This window comes from Mobula birostris, chromosome 22 (genome assembly GCF_030028105.1).
Source record: "Mobula birostris isolate sMobBir1 chromosome 22, sMobBir1.hap1, whole genome shotgun sequence".
NCBI lineage: Eukaryota > Metazoa > Chordata > Chondrichthyes > Myliobatiformes > Myliobatidae > Mobula > Mobula birostris.
In genome coordinates, this window is record NC_092391.1 from 14,293,373 (window position 1) to 14,310,061 (window position 16,689).

Here is a 16,689-nt window from a genome sequence, read left to right on the forward strand (position 1 = left end):
GGCTATACCTACATCCTGTTGCTTATGGAAGTGGTGGAAAGAGAGATAACCAATGATTTCAAAGGAAATCTATAGAGACTGAGTATGAACTTGATGGTACAAAAGCCTCCTCTTGTCCAAACAACTTCTTTGCACTGAATCTTTGAAGTTGACCACCAGATACTGTAGCGTGTTGTTTTAAAGATATGCTTATAGAGGTGATTACTGACGTCATATTGCAAAGGATGTATGCCATGTCATGCTAGATTCCTTCATCCTGCTTGACATTAAGCATAGCTTTCCATTAGGCACCAAGCATTTAATTATGTATACCCAGATATGTCAATGATTTTTTTTCTGATAGCTCTATAGTGTAACTAGTGTGTACTATGCCCTCCAGTGAGCACAGTGCTTCATCTTTACCTTACTCCTTCTCTAACTGTTGTGATATGATTTTGTTTCTCATTTGTGATCATGTGCATATCATTGCAGGAACCAGGAGCCTAGATGTTATGGAACCAAACTGTTAACATCTGCTGAATCCTAGTATCCGATCTGCTGTCTGCAAACATAAGAGGAAGTATTGTCTTGTTTGAAAGATAACATAGCAGCAATTTTGAGCAACAATAAAATCCCACAAACATGTCAATGACCAAATTATCCATTTTAATGATGATGACTGAGGGAAAGGTAGTGGACAGGAAATCAGATATTGATATTCAAAGGAACTTTAAATATGAATTAGTAGATCATTTGTGTGTTCTTCACAGAGCAGGCTATGACCTTGGGAATTAACAGCAACTCCATGGATTTAAAAAAGTGCTACCAACTATCACAATAACAATATTTCATCTCAGTCTTAATTGATGCAAGGATCCCAGACTGTTACAGCTAAGCTGACAGCATTGTTTAAAGCCTAGTTATCTATGCCCAGAGCTGCTCAAGATTACTTCCCATGAACTCTTTCTACACTTCTTGCAGTCTCATTAAAGCAGCCAGCAAAATCAAAGACCCCACACCCTTCAGAGTTTCTCTTTTCTACTCAGTTCCATGAGATATAAAAACTTGAAAGCATGTATCATGAAGAGCAAGGTCAGCTTGCATCCTGGTGTTAACAAACTCTTGAATGGACCTCACAATCCATATAGTTACAATCTTTCACTTTATTGCTTACCTGTACTGCACTTTCGCTGGAGCTTTTACACTTTATTCTGCATTGTTATCGTTTTACCTTGTTCTACCTAAGTGCACAATTCAATGACTTGATCTGTATGATAGTATGCAAGATAAGCTTTTCATTGTATCTTGGTATATGTGGCAATAAAAAACTATTACAAAATAGCAATAACTACAATCTCATCAAATGAAGATGTGCTTGAGATCACTGATTTTGGTCATAAACAATCTGATCATGGAGAGCTTGAGCTGAAGTCTACATGTGTGATTCTCTTTCTTTTTGTGTTGCACTTACTATTCTTGCACATACTTCCCTTTTATTTCTTTTTTCTTTTTAGTTGTTTTCCCAATAGGTGGTGACAAGAATCATGCCCTCATAATCAGGGCTGGGGCCCCTGGGCTGGACGCCGTAAAATGCTGCTGTACCAAGCAAAAAAAGGCAAGAACAAGAACAAAGGTTGTACTGGTCTAAATGTCAAAGCTGTGGACCAAGACATTGGTTTAGTACAATACGTAGGGTATAAACTTACAGGCCTTAAGAGGGAGGACAGAAAGTAACGCAGATTCTTAGTTTGAAGGACAGCATCTAAAGCACTCAAAAATTGACCTAGGCTTAGTTGGCTTAGTAAAGTTATGAGGGAGATGAAGTATGATGTATCCAATCTTAAATCTTTATTTAGCTATTGCTGCACATACCATAGGCCTTATTTCTCAAACAATGCCAAAGCATTTTTATCTGGGTATTTTTCTCAACCGTGTGTTCTGAGAAAGTAAAATGGAAATGAAAGACCAAAAGGCCAAGAGAGATGGCACTATGGCAAAGTAGGAAACTTGACAATACTCCAACAATCTTTTTGAAAAATTGGATCTAGCGCATACTAACCTATTGCTGTGCTGTGTGGCTTGCAGAGTAAAGACCACTTATTAGTAGACACATTCTGACTCGAACTGTTTTTGCATTTCTGTATCTATTCTTCCGCTGTCAGACGCTAGTGTAATGTAGGTCAGTATTGTTTTCCTGTGGTGTTCGCTATTTTCATGCTCTCCTATGCGCTCAGCGGCATGTTTCCAGTCGCTAAAGCCAGTTTCAAAGATGGACTGACAGTTATCATCACTGAAGATGCGGCATGCAAAACAAAACACACAGCCAGTGGAAGGGGAATATAAGAGCCATTGCCTTGATATGTACTCATCATTTACGAGCTTACGTTTGAAATGAAATTTGGAGAAAAAACTTCTCTGCTGTTTGTATACTCGTTCCGAAGCTTTGATATCCACATCCTCATTCTGGCAGGACTCCGGCCCTTTCTTAGCCCAGTGTGCTCGGACTGAATCATTTAATGTTTCCTTTCCCCAGCGAGCAGGATCAGTGCTGTAAGGATCCTCAGTAGCGGTAACATTAACATTAATGGCAGCCCAACTTGGTTGTTCGGAGGCCTCTGTGGTCAGGAATCCCAAAGTCATGCTCTCTGCCTCTTCAACGTTAGCTGCTGACTGTGGCAAGGATGGTGGTCCTGTGTTAATGCTGGTGCTAGCGCTAGCTGTTGAACAAGTCTCCATTTGTCCACCGGTCTCAAACTGTGACAAGAGCAATGGTACTGCTGCATCATTGAGAACAGGTTTAAAAAATGCTGTAAATTTCAATGTCTTTTTTAATGCTTCTTTCTCACGGTCCTCTTTTTCTTGTTTCTTTTTTTCTTTTCTGTGCTCCACTCTCGTATTTTTTTTTGTCCACCATGATGATAGCTACCTATTTTGGGCCCCTCTGCAGCTCTGGCCCCTGGGCTGCAGCCCAGCCTAGCCCTGCCTAAAGTCCGGCCATGCTCATAATGCTTAGCATGCAGCATTTAAGTACAAATCATGAAATCTGTTCAGCTGAATACAATTCTAAAGAGTTAATTATATAGGAACATCAATGATGCACTGTATTAAAATTACATGAGATAGTTCATCTCACATCATATTAAAATTCCATGGGATAGTCTGCTGTTCGTTTGGTCAAGTTCCAGAATGGAGTTATAAAGTTTATCATGTCCTGAATGTCATAGATCTATTGAGTCATTACAGCACAGAAAATGGCCTATCAGCCAACACATCAAGCCTCACTTATCCAGTTTATCTGCATTAGATCCATAGCCTTTGGATGGCAAATCATAAATACAAGAAATTCTACAAGTGCTGAAAATCCAGAGCAATGCTGTGTGCTGCTTTTGGATAGCATTGTTTTCTGTTGAACGGTCTTTGGTTTCCAATGCTGAGAAAACTTTTTAAATGAAGAGAAAATGTATTTCAACACAACCTCTCACATTCTGAGCAGGTGATTCAAAAGTTTAGGCACACATTGGAACGCATCAAAAAATTATAAGCAGGAAACAGAAGGAATAGTCCTGCAAGAACACTGGTATTACTTTATCATCAGTTTAAATAATGCTGATGAATATTTTTCATTTTAGATAATATGATTTCAGCTGAGCACAGTTAAGCTGATGTATGAAGTTCGATTCTGTCATGCCACTTGAATTGCACTTCCTCCTCCATTAATTTTAGTAAACCAAACAGGCTAATAGTGTAAACACCTGTTGGCCCAAAATGTCATCTGTACTCTTTTCCATAGATGCTGCCTGGCCTGCTGAGTTGCTCTAGCATTTTGTGCAAGTTGCTTGGACCTGCAGATTTTCTCTTGTTTGTGAATAGTGTAAAGTGGTTGATTTTCTTCAAGTTTTTATTCAAAATTTTAACTTTAAATGTTACAATAGCTGGAAAAAATATCACTAGCCTCATTAAAGTGACATGAAGTAAAAAAATAATAGGTAAATAGGTAAATTAATGGACTGAATTAATATCATGCATAATACCTGCATCAATGATACTCAAAAATCCTTGACAGTTGGAAAGGAGGGACTGCAAATATTAGGACAAAATAAGAAACTGAAATGATGAACTAAAGTGGAAAGGATGAGCAAAATAAAAAATTACCAACATAGACACATAAATGTAACATGCCAAAGGTACCCTTTTTATCATTCAACATGAAGTATTTTATTGTAAATTTATTTGTAGTCATATTTAATTCAGGATGATCTCAACTGAGATTGCCATTTTTGGGCTGCTATAAAGTAATAAATTATTACTCTATGGAAGAATTTAAAGATAGTATCACAAAACATATTTATAGCTTTCCTTTATGATTCAAAATAATAATTAAGCCAACTTACAGTCAGCTTCACAGATGCTTGAAATCCATTTTCTTCATTTATTGAAACCTCTTCTTCAGCTAAAACCTTTTGTCTGTCGGGGCAGGTTTTGAGACTAATTCTGACGTTTAATGGTTTGGTATATCCATATGATTGAAGCACAACAGTCTCAGATGCACCAACTCGGAGTACCTTGGGTGCTGTAATCAAGTACCTATAAAAGTAGCCAAGTTGTACAGTAAACATAAACATGGCAAATTCAAAAAATGCAAATACTGGAAATGTGCAATAAAGTAGAAAGTGGTGGAAACACTCAACTGATCAGGCAGCATCTATGGGAAGGGAAATAGCGTTAACTTTTCAGATTGAGAGTGCTTCATCAAATTTGGGAAGGAGGTTAAAAAAAAGATAAGTTTTAAGTTGTAGAGAGAGTGTAGGAGGGATGGAGAGGACAAAGGAAATATCTCTGATGGGATGGACCAGTTATGGCAATGAGCTGTTAACGAAGATATCTGGTTGATAATTAGCTAGGGCAGCTGGAAAGAGTGCTGTAAGCAATGCTCAGTAGTGTCAATAGACAGAGAAAAACTGAGCGTATATTACAGATGGATAACCTACTGGTGAGTTCAGAGAGAAACTCAAAAGAAATTAAGCTATCAGGAATTACGTATTGAATTCCGAAGGGTATGACATTCCCAAATGGAATATAAGGAGCTGTTCCACAGGCTTACATTAGGCCTCTTTAGAACAGTATAGGTAGCTACAGATAGGTTAGAATGGGAGCATTTCCAATCCACAGATCCCTTTGTTTACTTACTCTTTATAAACACCCTCATTAATCCATAAACCATATGGTTTCATCAACAGATTATTACTTTGACAACTCTAGCCCCACTGTTTCAGAGGATGATTGCATCTGATATTTTTATTTTTAGGTTGCTATAAAGTAATAAATGATTAAACTGTTTAAGAACTCAAAGGTAATATCACAAAACATATGGCTATAGCTTCCCTTTATGATTTAAAGCCCTAACCATTCCTCCCTTACCCTCTCTACAACTTTAAAACTAATCTCAGATCCGACGAAGAGTACTTTATCTGAAATGTTAATACATTATCCTTTTGCAGATGTTGTCTAGCCAGCTATTTCCTGCATTTTCTGTTTTTGTGACAACTGTTTCTACCATAATGCAAGTCAAATACACTTTTATAGTATAATATGCAGTAAAGGATAAATTCTACACCTGTGATACACATCATTCAAACTCATTTACAGGAAAGGATGTTCATCCTTATTTTATCAAACATTTGGGAAAATTACACAGCATCTCCAAGTTGATCCAAAAATTAAACACATTCATTATGCTCAGGGGAAAGGAACATTATTTAAAATATTTGCATTTCAGAACACACTATATATGCCTTTGAGTTAGCTGTGGCTCTACTGGAGTGTGCTCTCACACAAGTCAAAAGAGTTTGGGTTCAAATCTCACTTGGGGCACTGAAGCACAAAAATCTAAAACAACAGTCCTGAGCAATACTGGGGTTGGGGGTGGGGGGGGGGGAAGGATGCTGCGATATACAAAGAACTAATTTTCATAAGCTGTACCAAGGCTTTCTTGGGTTGATCCAAAAGATTCAGTGACACCGATTAGAATAAAAGCAAACTATGTTGACCAATATGAAAATTAATTTAAATTCCAGAATTTCATTTTGTTTTCTGTCCGAGCAGTGGTTCTCTAGTCAAGAAGTACTTTATATAGTTAAAGGAATATTAGAAATTTAGATTTTATATTAATACCAATCAGCAGAAGTATTTATTATCATTACTAGTTTAGGGTACATATTTACTAAATAATAACACATTCCAAACAAAATTTAAGTGCTTACGTGTGTTCTTGCCCAGTATTGCTTTGAAAGAAACCCACAAAAATAATAATGAAAAGTAATTTCATATTCAGAGACTTTCCAAATCACCACTAGATTGATTTAAAAAAAAGCTGGGCTAAGTTAAATATTGCAGCTACAGACCAACTTATCTGGGTTTAAGAGCGGTTATTTATTTTAGGTTAATAATATATTAAACTGGTAACGTTAACATTGGGGATTGAGAAAGACTTTCTGTAAATAATTAAATGTAAATATTCTTCTCTTAACTTTACAAAATGTTGTAAAAGGAGGGAGTTTGTGCTGTAGAACCAGTCTCAGTATTTTCTTGATGTTAAATTGCTCCAGCAACTTGGGATATTTCGCTACATTAAAGATGCTCTACACGTCCAATCCATTGTTATCATACAACCAGTTTATTTTTTTCTCTGGCAGGAATGTAAATGTCGCTTTTTGAATGTGGTCTCTGAATTGCAGTTAGCTGGATCATTCACTGCATTTTCCATTTATTCTTCTAATCTTGATGATAACTTGCATTGTGCTGATTTCAGAAGAGCTGATTCACTGTTTACATAACAATACATATTTGTTCAGGTGGACCTTTTAAGAAATCTGAGCTACTGATACCTATAACTTACCAGCTCTTCCTCCTCTTCTTCTCACCACCTTTTAATGCTGGCAATTCTTACATTATTCCCACTCTCCTCCCTCCCTCACCTGCCTATCACCCCTCTCACCTGGATCCACCTTTTACTCTTGCTCCACTCCTTCCACCCACCTTGTTATATTGATTATTTGCCCTCCTTCTTTCCTGTCCTGATGAAGGATTTCAACCCAAATCATTCAGTTAATTTCCCTCTATAGATGCTGCCTGACAAACTGATTTCCTCCAGTTCCTTTGTGATCTTTAGATCTCCAGCATCTCCAATACATTGTGTCCTGGCTTTGTTCTTACTTATAAATACTTTGCGTTACACCACCATTCCATTACACATTCTGAACATGCATACCTGACGTGATCAGGTAGTGATCAAGTTCCATTTTTACAGACATCCTTAAATCATTTTGCCCTAAATCAGAAAATGCACAAAATCACTTGATATGGTAATCATACTTCCAACAGTTTTGTAATGAATATAAGACAGATAATCTTTAAATTAAAAGGTTTAACACAATTTCTCATACAGTATCGTAACATCATCACCTGATCTGTTTTCAACAGTATGCAGGAGATTTTTGTTTTTATTTCCAGGGATACAGAGAACTATGCTGCTATACATTCCCTGACATTGATGAATTGTTGACTGGTTGATGGACAGCTGAGGTGCAGAGGGGCTGGGATGTTGGAATTCTTTAAATTATTACACCCTTCAAAACACAATCCCAGCAAAACCTGTGAATTATGAGTTTGAGGCAGCTCTATAAATCTGACCTTAGCCTGTCTGTTGTATCCATTTAAACATCTTCCACTTAGCAAGGAGGAAATTACTGTGGTCACTCATAAATTACATAGGTCACAGCAAAAGATGAAGTCATTTGGATATTCATTTTTACTTTCTGTCATTGCGCTTCTCAAAAAGATCTATTACAATAGACAATAAACAATAGGTGCAGGAGTAGGCCATTCGGCCCTTCAAGCCAGCACCACCATTCACTGTGATCATGGCTGATTATCCATGATCAGTATCCAGTTCCCGCTTTATCCCCATAACCTTTGATTCCACTATCTTTAAGAGCTCTATCCATCTCTTTCTTGAAAGCATCCAGAGACTTGGCCTCCACAGCCTTCTGGGACAGAGCATTCCATATATCCACCACTCTCTGGGTGAAAAAGTTTTTCGTCAACTCCGTTCTAAATGGCCTACCCCTTATTCTTAAACCGTGGCCTCTGGTTCTGGACTCACCCATCAGCGGGAACATGCTTCCTGCCTGCAGCGTGTCCAATCCCTTAATAATCTTATATGTTTCAATAAGATCCCCTCTCAGCCTTCTAAATTCCAGAGTATACGAGCCCAGTCGCTCCAACCTTTCGACATATGACAGTCCCGCCATCCCGGGAATTAACCTTGTGAACCTACGCTGCACTCCCTCAATAGCAAGAATGTCCCTCCTCAAATTTGGAGACCAAAACTGCACAGAGTACTCCGGGTGTGGTCTCACCAGGGCCCTGTACAGCTGCAGAAGGACCTCTTTGCTCTTATACTCAATTCCGCTTGTTATGAAGGCCAGCATGCCATTAGCTTTCTTCACTGCCTGCTGTACTTGCATGCTTGCTTTCAGTGACTGATGTACAAGAACACCTAGATCTTGTTGAGCTTCCCCTTTTCCTAACTTGACTCCATTTAGATAATAATCTGCCTTCCCGTTCTTACCACCAAAGTGGATAACCTCACATTTATCCACATTAAACTGCATCTGCCATTACACATCTAAGAGATTGGTTAATTTCAAATTGCTTGGAATAGGATCCTGTGTGTAATAATTTCCAATAGGATGTGGAAAATTATTGCTTGCAGAAGGCACCATAAAATGCTAATTTTTCCTAGTATGTCTTGTTTAAATATTGTGCCTATTTATTAGTTTTTTCACACTGAATTGTCATATTTGTCATTTTTCTTCCATTACTTTGTTGACATATTACTTTAAACTGTGTACCTGTAGTCCTTGAAATTTTCATCAGCTCCTTTTGCTTTTGCAGTTTACCAAGTTTAAAGTCTGGCGGGAAGGCTTTTGACTTGGGAGAGTGGTTGGTCAGCTGTGGTCTTATGGAACAGAATGGCAGGCTCCAGTTATTACACTGAGAGATGGAGCAGGCTCAAGATATTTTTGCTAGTTTCTCCTCATATGTCTTGCTTAAATATTTTATTATCCTTATCATATTTATTCTTAATAGGGTAATATTTAATCTTTTTTATTTTGTTGTATTCCCCCTTCCTTTCCATTCCTGAAGGGTCCCAGCCCAAAAAGTCGACTATTTATTCATTTCCATCGATGCTACCTGACCTGCTCCAGCATTTGGTACCCACTAAGTGTTGCTCTGGATTTCCAACATCTGCAGAATTTCTCGATTCAGGTTTTTTTTCTGTGTTTATTAGGACAAAGTGGATGTGACTGATGAGGCTAGCTAGCAGTTACTGTCCATCTCCCATAATACTTTAAACGTATAAGTTTGAACAAAAGTCAAAACTAATTTAGTAACGTTATCCTCACAGAGCCACAAATCCCACGCCTTGTTATTGCAGGAATATGTTTTAAATTATACATAATGACCCAGTATTACAGGCCATCATTATGAATGCTAGCTTTTCAGAACACATTTATTCAGTGACTTGAATTTTAATTCACACAAATGCTGGAGTCCTGCCGAAGGGTTTCGGCCCGAAACGTCCACCATACTATTTTCCTAGATGCTGCCTGGCGTGCTTGAGTTCCTTCGGCATCTTGTGTGTGCGTGTGGCTCGGATTTTCAGCATTTGCAGACTTTCTCTCGCTTGTGGTTGAATTTTAATTCCACGGCCGCGTGGTGGGATTCGAACCCCTCACTTAAAAAGGACCTCTGGATTTCAGTCCAAATCCCACATAGTGCAATGGCTCGCCGCTCCTGGCATTTATAAATATCCATGCTAAAGTATGCTATTAATATTCCCCCACTGTAAACGATGACCTTGGTTTACTTCATGACGCATGGACCAGGCATTGAAAGCCGAGGCGGGAGGCGGGAGGCGGGAGGCGCGTGGCGGAAGGAAGAAGCGCGGGGGAGCGCGCGCCGCCGTTGTCCCTCGCCTCACTAACATGGCGTCGCCCAACGGTTGCGTGTCCCTGAATCTCCCCACCTGCGGTACAATCACCCACTAAGCCGACTCTAACCCGTCAGCATAGGTACACTCGCCAGGAATACAAAAAAACACACACATACTTTATAATATCGACGTTTATAATGGTTGTATTTCGGAATTAAAAGAGGGAGGGAAGCGAAGAAGCGTTACCATGTCAACAGATCACCAATACAAACTCCTCCAAAAAAAAGCCTCCTGGCTGAACAAGCAGTTCGGGATGGTACATTATAAAGAATGTTAATTGGGGGAAAGTAATCTGAAATATGAAGAATGAATTGCCCTAATCTTTGAAATTATTTTTGTAGCAAAAAGCTTAGTTGGGAATCGGTGACGCGTCGGAATTCCAACGTGGGTGAGTTAATTTTATCGACACATTAATTAAATTAAAAACAATGAATAGCTGGAGGTCGATAATGATCAACCGATTTATCACTTGCACGTTCTGCTTTCGGCAGAAGCTGTCTTGTGCTTTTGAATGCGAATGTTGTTGCAATGGAATTCCTGTTTAATATCTTAACATAAATATTTTTACACGGAGAAAGCTCATTTAAAGTCTTAAAATTGAGTCTGTAGGTTGCCCATTTAAAACAAGATAAATATGGTATGGCGGTTCTGTGGTTATTATGGTTATTGTGGTAAATATAGTTATTGCATTTGTTATTATTTGTTCAGCTTTATTTGACTACCATGATCCTGACTAGGTATGGCTGGTTCCTTATTTGCATCCTAGTTTCCATTTTGGCCCAGCCAACCGAAACACCATATGAGTTTATCTGACGGTGGAGAGCCGTGTCCAGTTAGATGACCTGAAAAGTTCGAGAAGATCTAAGGATAATTTACTCGTCACCCTGGTGTAACAGTTCTTCATCTGGTGTCCTGCTTCCTGGAAGGATAATCTTGTGGAGTTTGAAGTTGCAATGTATAGGATGATGTGCCACAGATTTTAATGTTTTATTATTAGATTTTACATGTTTATTTTGTTTTCAGAAAATTTTTATTAAAATGCCATGGATTGTGAGAAAAAGTTCAAATATTTAGGCAGATTTTACCCATATTTTTTAGCACTTTTTCCCCCCTACCAACAGTGCTTGTGTACTGCCAACACCATGAGGAAGCGGAGTCCACAACTGGTAATCAGAACACAAGGATCAAAAAGTGAAACAGAAAGCCCAGTCTCCTCTATTTTAAATCCAAGCACCAGATCACCATCCCCAACCAGCAGGCTTCTCTCTCCAGATTCATACAACCCCTCGGATTTTGGTGATCAGCAACTTGATATCAGTGATGAAAGTGGATCTGCCATTACTTATTACACTGGAAAGGGTAAGCATTTGGAAGTTTGTATAAAATGAATTACTGGGGGAGTTCAATAAGTCAGGCATCATCAAGCAGATGCTGCTCACCTTGCTGAGTTCTTCAAGCAGCTCATTTTCTGTTCCAGATTCCAGCATCTTTTGTGTCTCTAGATTCTAGAGCCTAAAACATTGCATCCCATTCCCATTCTGATATGCCTATCCACAGCCACCGCTACTGCAAAGATGAAGCCACTCTCAGGTTGGAGGAATAACACCTTACATTCTGTCTGGGTAGCCTCCAACCTGATGGCATGAACATTGACTTCTCAAACTTCTGCTAATGCCCCACCTCCCCCTCATACCCCATCCGTTATTTATTTATATACACACATTCTTTCTCTCTCTGTCCTTTTTCTCCCTCTGACCCTCTGACTATACCCCTTGCCCATCCTCTGGATTTCCCCCCCTCTCCCTTTTCCTTCTCCCTGGGCCTCCTGTCCCATGATCCTCTCATATCCCTTTTGCCAATCAACTGTCCAGCTCTTGGCTCCATCCCTCCCCCTCCAGTCTTCTCCTATCATTTTGGATCTCCCCCTCCCCCTCCCCCTTTCAAATCTCTTACTAGCTCTTCCTTCAGTTAGTCCTGACGAAGCGTCTCGGCCCGAAACGTCGACTGTACCTCTTCCTAGAGATGCTGCCTGGCCTGCTGTGTTCACCAGCAACTTTGATGTGTGTTGCATCATTTAAGACAGTGTTTCCAAATCTTTTTTATGCATTGGAGCCTTACCATTAACTGAGGAGTCTGTGGATTCCAGGTTGGGAAGCCCTGCTTTAAAACCCACGTTTGTTCATATTTTCTTGTCTTTATATGTGCCAATACCTATCATGTTCATATTTTCTGCTGACACTTTCATTGCGTTGATTACAATGACAATTATGATAGCTAGATTGTCATCAATTTTTCACGTTGCTGTGGCATGTTTTAATGCTAGTGGATTTTTATAGTAAATTAATTTTAAATGTTTTTGTAATTGTGAGCTGCTCTGATGCTAACAAATATTCTCTAACCCTCAATGGAATCTCCGTATATAAATACACAATATGGAGTGAATGGAAGGACAGATTTCATTGGGAATTAATTTTTCACGTGGAAGTTTGGAAAAGTGCCATGCTATGGAGTTGATCTAAAAGAGGATTGTGAAATACTACAAATGGCTAGCCAGTTTAAATATTCATGGAATTGCAGACAAAAAATGCTGCATTATTTCCAGTTCACTGCCTTTCTCAGTGGTGTATTGTTGTAACATATATAGGAAAGTTTTGAAAAACTTAATAGCTTAAATTCAGTGTGGAAGATATATTTTGTGTGTCTGTCTGCCTAGGTACCAAATCCGATGCGGACTTTGGTGACCATGGTTTTCCATATAGATCTGTCCTTCGTTTTTTGGATGACTTCCATTTCCTCGATGTGTAGCCACCTGGCTATGTTTTTAATGTACATAATCTGAGGTCTTCCTCTAGGTTTGCTCCCCTCAATCTTTCCAGAGAGTATGAGTTTTTCTAGTTCATCTTTCCATATGATGTGTCCGAGGAATCTGAGTTGTCTTTCTCTTATTGTTGGTATGAGTGATCGAACTGTTTGGACTCTTCTGAGAACTTCTTCATTTGATGTGTGTGTGGTCCATGATATTTTTAACATTCTCCTGTAGAACCATAATTCAGCTGCTTCCGGTCTCTTTTCCATTGCTGGAGAAATGGTCCAGCATTCACTTCCATAAGTCAGGATAGAATAAGTGTAGCACTGCAGTATTCTGTTTTTAGTGTACATGCTCATCTTTCTGTCTGTTAATGTGGTCTTTATTTTTTGGAAAGCTTCTTTCGCCATTGCTATTCTGTATTTGATATCTGTGTCGCACTTGCCATTACTTGTTATTAGGCTGCCAAGATATTTGAATTTGTTGACTTGTTTGCTGTTTGTATTTCCGATCTTGATTACACATTGTGGGATGTTTGTCTTTCTGGAGATGACCATGCTTTCTGTCTTGTTGTTGATTGAGAGGCCTCTGCGATTACTTTCTGCTGCCGCTATAGTGAGTAGTTCTTGAAGGTTTGTTTCTGAGTCAGCTATTAGTACGATGTCATCAGCATATCTGATGTTATTTATATTATGGCCTCCAATTGTGAATTCTTTGATGTCTTTGATACTTCTCAAGATATTTTCACTATACGGGTCGAATAAGTCCAGCGAAAAGAAACAACCTTGCCTGACTCCTCTTGTATACATCACTGAATTTGGTGTTGTAGGGAAGTCTGGACTGTGTATGTGAATACAAATAGATGCTTGAGAAAGTATATAAAACCAGGTCATAGAGCTATAGCATAGAAACAGGTCCTTTGGCCCAAATCATGCATGCTGACTGAGGTCCTTTCCTGAGCTAGTTTGGCTCATATTCCTCAAAAACTTTCCTAACCACGAACCTAGTAGAATGTCTTTTAAAAGTTGTAATTGTACCTGCCTCTGCCACTTTCTCTGGTAACTTTTCTAAGTGTGCGTCTCTTTATGAGAAACCTTCTCCTTTAAAATTAACTTTAAATCTTAAATAAATGCCCTCTGGTTTTATATGGTCACAGTCTTCTTCCCCATACTCTGGGGGGAAAAAGACTGAACATCTACCTTATCACACCCCTCATGATTTTATAAACCTCTATAAGATCACTCCTTATCCTCTGCTGCTACAGGGTAGAAAAAAACAAATTTATCCAGTCGGTCATCATAACACAAGCCTTTCTGTCCCAGCAGCATCCTTGTGAAACTTTTCTGCATCATCTTTAGCTTAATCACAACCTTCTTACAGTACGGCAACCTGAACTACACAAAATATTCCAGGTGTGCTCTCACCTATGTCTTTGCCACAATGAGCGTGGCTGAATTTCAGATGGCAACAAGGAGGCATACAGGAGTGGGATAGATCGGCTAATTAAGTGGTGTCACAATAAGAAGGAGGATCTGGTAGAAGAGTAGAGTAGACCATGGGGAAGAAAAAAGAGGAGGAGAGACACCAGAGGGAGGGGATAGGTAAGAAGAAAAGAGGGGAGCCAGAATAGAGAATGAAAAAGGGGAGAAGTGGTAGGGGGAGGTATTACTGAAAGCTGGAGAAATCAATGTTCATGTTGTCAGGTTGGAGGCTACCTAGAAGGAATATGAGGTGTTGTTCCTCTGATATAAGAGTACCAGTAGAGGGGGCCATAAACCGACCTGTCAGAATAGGAATGGTTGCGGATGGAACAAATGTTCGGTATGTCACCAAAGAGACTTCCAAATTTCCATATATGTACAGTGACTTATAAAGGTATTCAACTGCCAACCTTTTGTTCACATTGATGAGTATCACAACCAAGAATTTTGATTGATTTAACTGAGAGTTTTTAGTTGTGAATGGCATGCTCCTTTTTTTTTTACACACCCTAGAGCCCAAAGAACAGAGAAAATTGCAAAGCAAGACAAACTGAAATGTTAGCAGTTCAAAAGTATTTATTCCCCTTTGCTCCATACTTAGTTGAACCACCTCTCGCAGCTATTACTACCAGTAGTCTTTTTGGATGTCTGTTAGCTTTGCACAATGTGATGGAATAAGATCTGTCCATTTCTCTTTGCAAAATTGCTTAAGCTGTGCTAGGTTAGTTGAGGAGTGGTGGTGGACAGCAATCTTGAGGTCTTGCTAGAGTTATATGATTGGGTTAAGGTCAGGACTCTGGGCCGCTCGAGGACATAATTTTTTTCTCATTTGAAATCATTTCATGGTTGCTTTGGCAGTGTGCCTTGAGTCGTTGTCCTACTGAAAAATTAACTTCCTCCCCAGTTTAAGCTTTCTGCCAGGGACTAGCAGGTTTTTGTCCAGGATTGGAGAACAAAATTGAGGACCAGAGGACAAGATTGCTATATTGGAGGGAAATAAGAGATTGTTCTATATATAATCCAGACATAGCTTACTCCCAGCGTGCCAGGTAAGGTGATCAGATCCGAAAGCTCCGCAATCAGAAGATGAATCAAACTGCTGATTTGGAGGTGAAGGTGTGTGTGTTTCATGTTTCATAATAAACTCTCAGTAGTGCTCCAATGTCGCAGTTTTGCAAGCTTGTGTTGCTCCTAAACCTTGAACACCGAATGGTCAAATGCTATCCTAGGGAGTTCTCATCCATAATCCTGATTTTGGTTTACATACCATCAGTATACTTAAGATACTGCCTGATACTGTCATCAAACAAGAAACAGTCCACCCTAACACATTTCATATCATAGTTGGGGACTTCAACCAGGCTTGTTTGAAGAAAACCATACCCAATTACCATCAGCATATAACCTGTAGCAGCAGAGGTCCCAACACACTAGACCACTGTTACACTAAGATAAGGAATGCCTACCGTTCCATGCCCAGACCACCTTTCAGGAAATCTGATGATTTTGCTGTCCTACCTGCATGCAGGCAGAGGCTAAAGAGCAAAGTGCCAGATATTAAGACAATAAAGAGGTGGTCATGGAAGACAGAGAAGCAGCTTGGGGATTGCTTTGAGTTCACGGACTGGGCCGTATTCAAGAACTCATCTGTGGATCTGAATGTGTACATCATAGTCTTTATGGATTTTATAACAATAGTCACAGACGAGTGTGTCCCCATAAAATCATTCAGAGTCTTCCCTAGCCAGAACCATAATCTGCTGAGGGCCAGATCAGAGACATTGAAATCTGGTGACCAAGAAAGTTACAAGAGGTCCAGGTAAGATCTCCAAGAAAGCTTTCTCATGGGTGAAGTGGCGATTCTGGACTAAACTTGAATCAATGAAGGATGCTCAATAATTATGGCAGGGCTTGAATGCTATCACCTTTTATAAAGTTACATAGGTGACAGCAGGGCTTCACTTCCAAATGAGTTCAATGCTTCTATGCTCACTTCGATCATCAAAACATGGAGGAATCATTAAGAACTCCCGCAACCCCCGATGACCCTTTGATTTCAGTCTCCGAGAGCCATGTGTAAACAGCTTTTAGGAGGCTGAACCCATGAAAAGCATCTGGCCCAGATGAGGTACCTGACCAAGTGCTAGAGAACTGTGCTGGGCAACTGGTTGGAGGGTTCACTGAGATCTTTGACCTCTCGCTTCGGCAGTCTGAGGTACTTAGCTGCTTCAAGTAAACTCCACTTATAGTGGTGCCTAAGAAGAACGTGGTAACCTGCCTCAGTGATTATTGTCCAGAAGCACTTACATCCACAGAGATGAAGCGTTTTGCAAAGTTGGTAAGAAACATATAAACTGCCTGAGAGG

General features: G+C 39.5%; 2 protein-coding genes across 6 annotated transcripts in view; one reads left to right on the plus strand and one right to left on the minus strand.

The window, feature by feature from the left end:
* Positions 1-4,601, minus strand: part of c5 (complement component 5) — a 95,469-nt gene extending 90,868 nt beyond the window's left edge. Inside the window, exon 1 of the mRNA XM_072240668.1 lies at positions 4,371-4,601. Within this exon, the coding sequence (XP_072096769.1) occupies positions 4,371-4,601 (231 nt within the window). The remainder of the gene's footprint in view (positions 1-4,370) is intronic.
* A 5,418-nt stretch (positions 4,602-10,019) lies between these two features.
* The window catches only part of cntrl (centriolin), a 119,906-nt gene continuing 113,236 nt past the window's right edge, over positions 10,020-16,689 (plus strand). For all 5 annotated transcript variants that reach the window (XM_072240055.1, XM_072240057.1, XM_072240056.1 and 2 more), the window contains exons 1-3: positions 10,020-10,115; positions 10,378-10,424; positions 11,158-11,395. In XM_072240055.1, coding sequence (XP_072096156.1) covers positions 11,179-11,395 — 217 coding nt within the window. In that variant the 5' untranslated portion in view covers positions 10,020-10,115; positions 10,378-10,424; positions 11,158-11,178. The remainder of the gene's footprint in view (positions 10,116-10,377; positions 10,425-11,157; positions 11,396-16,689) is intronic.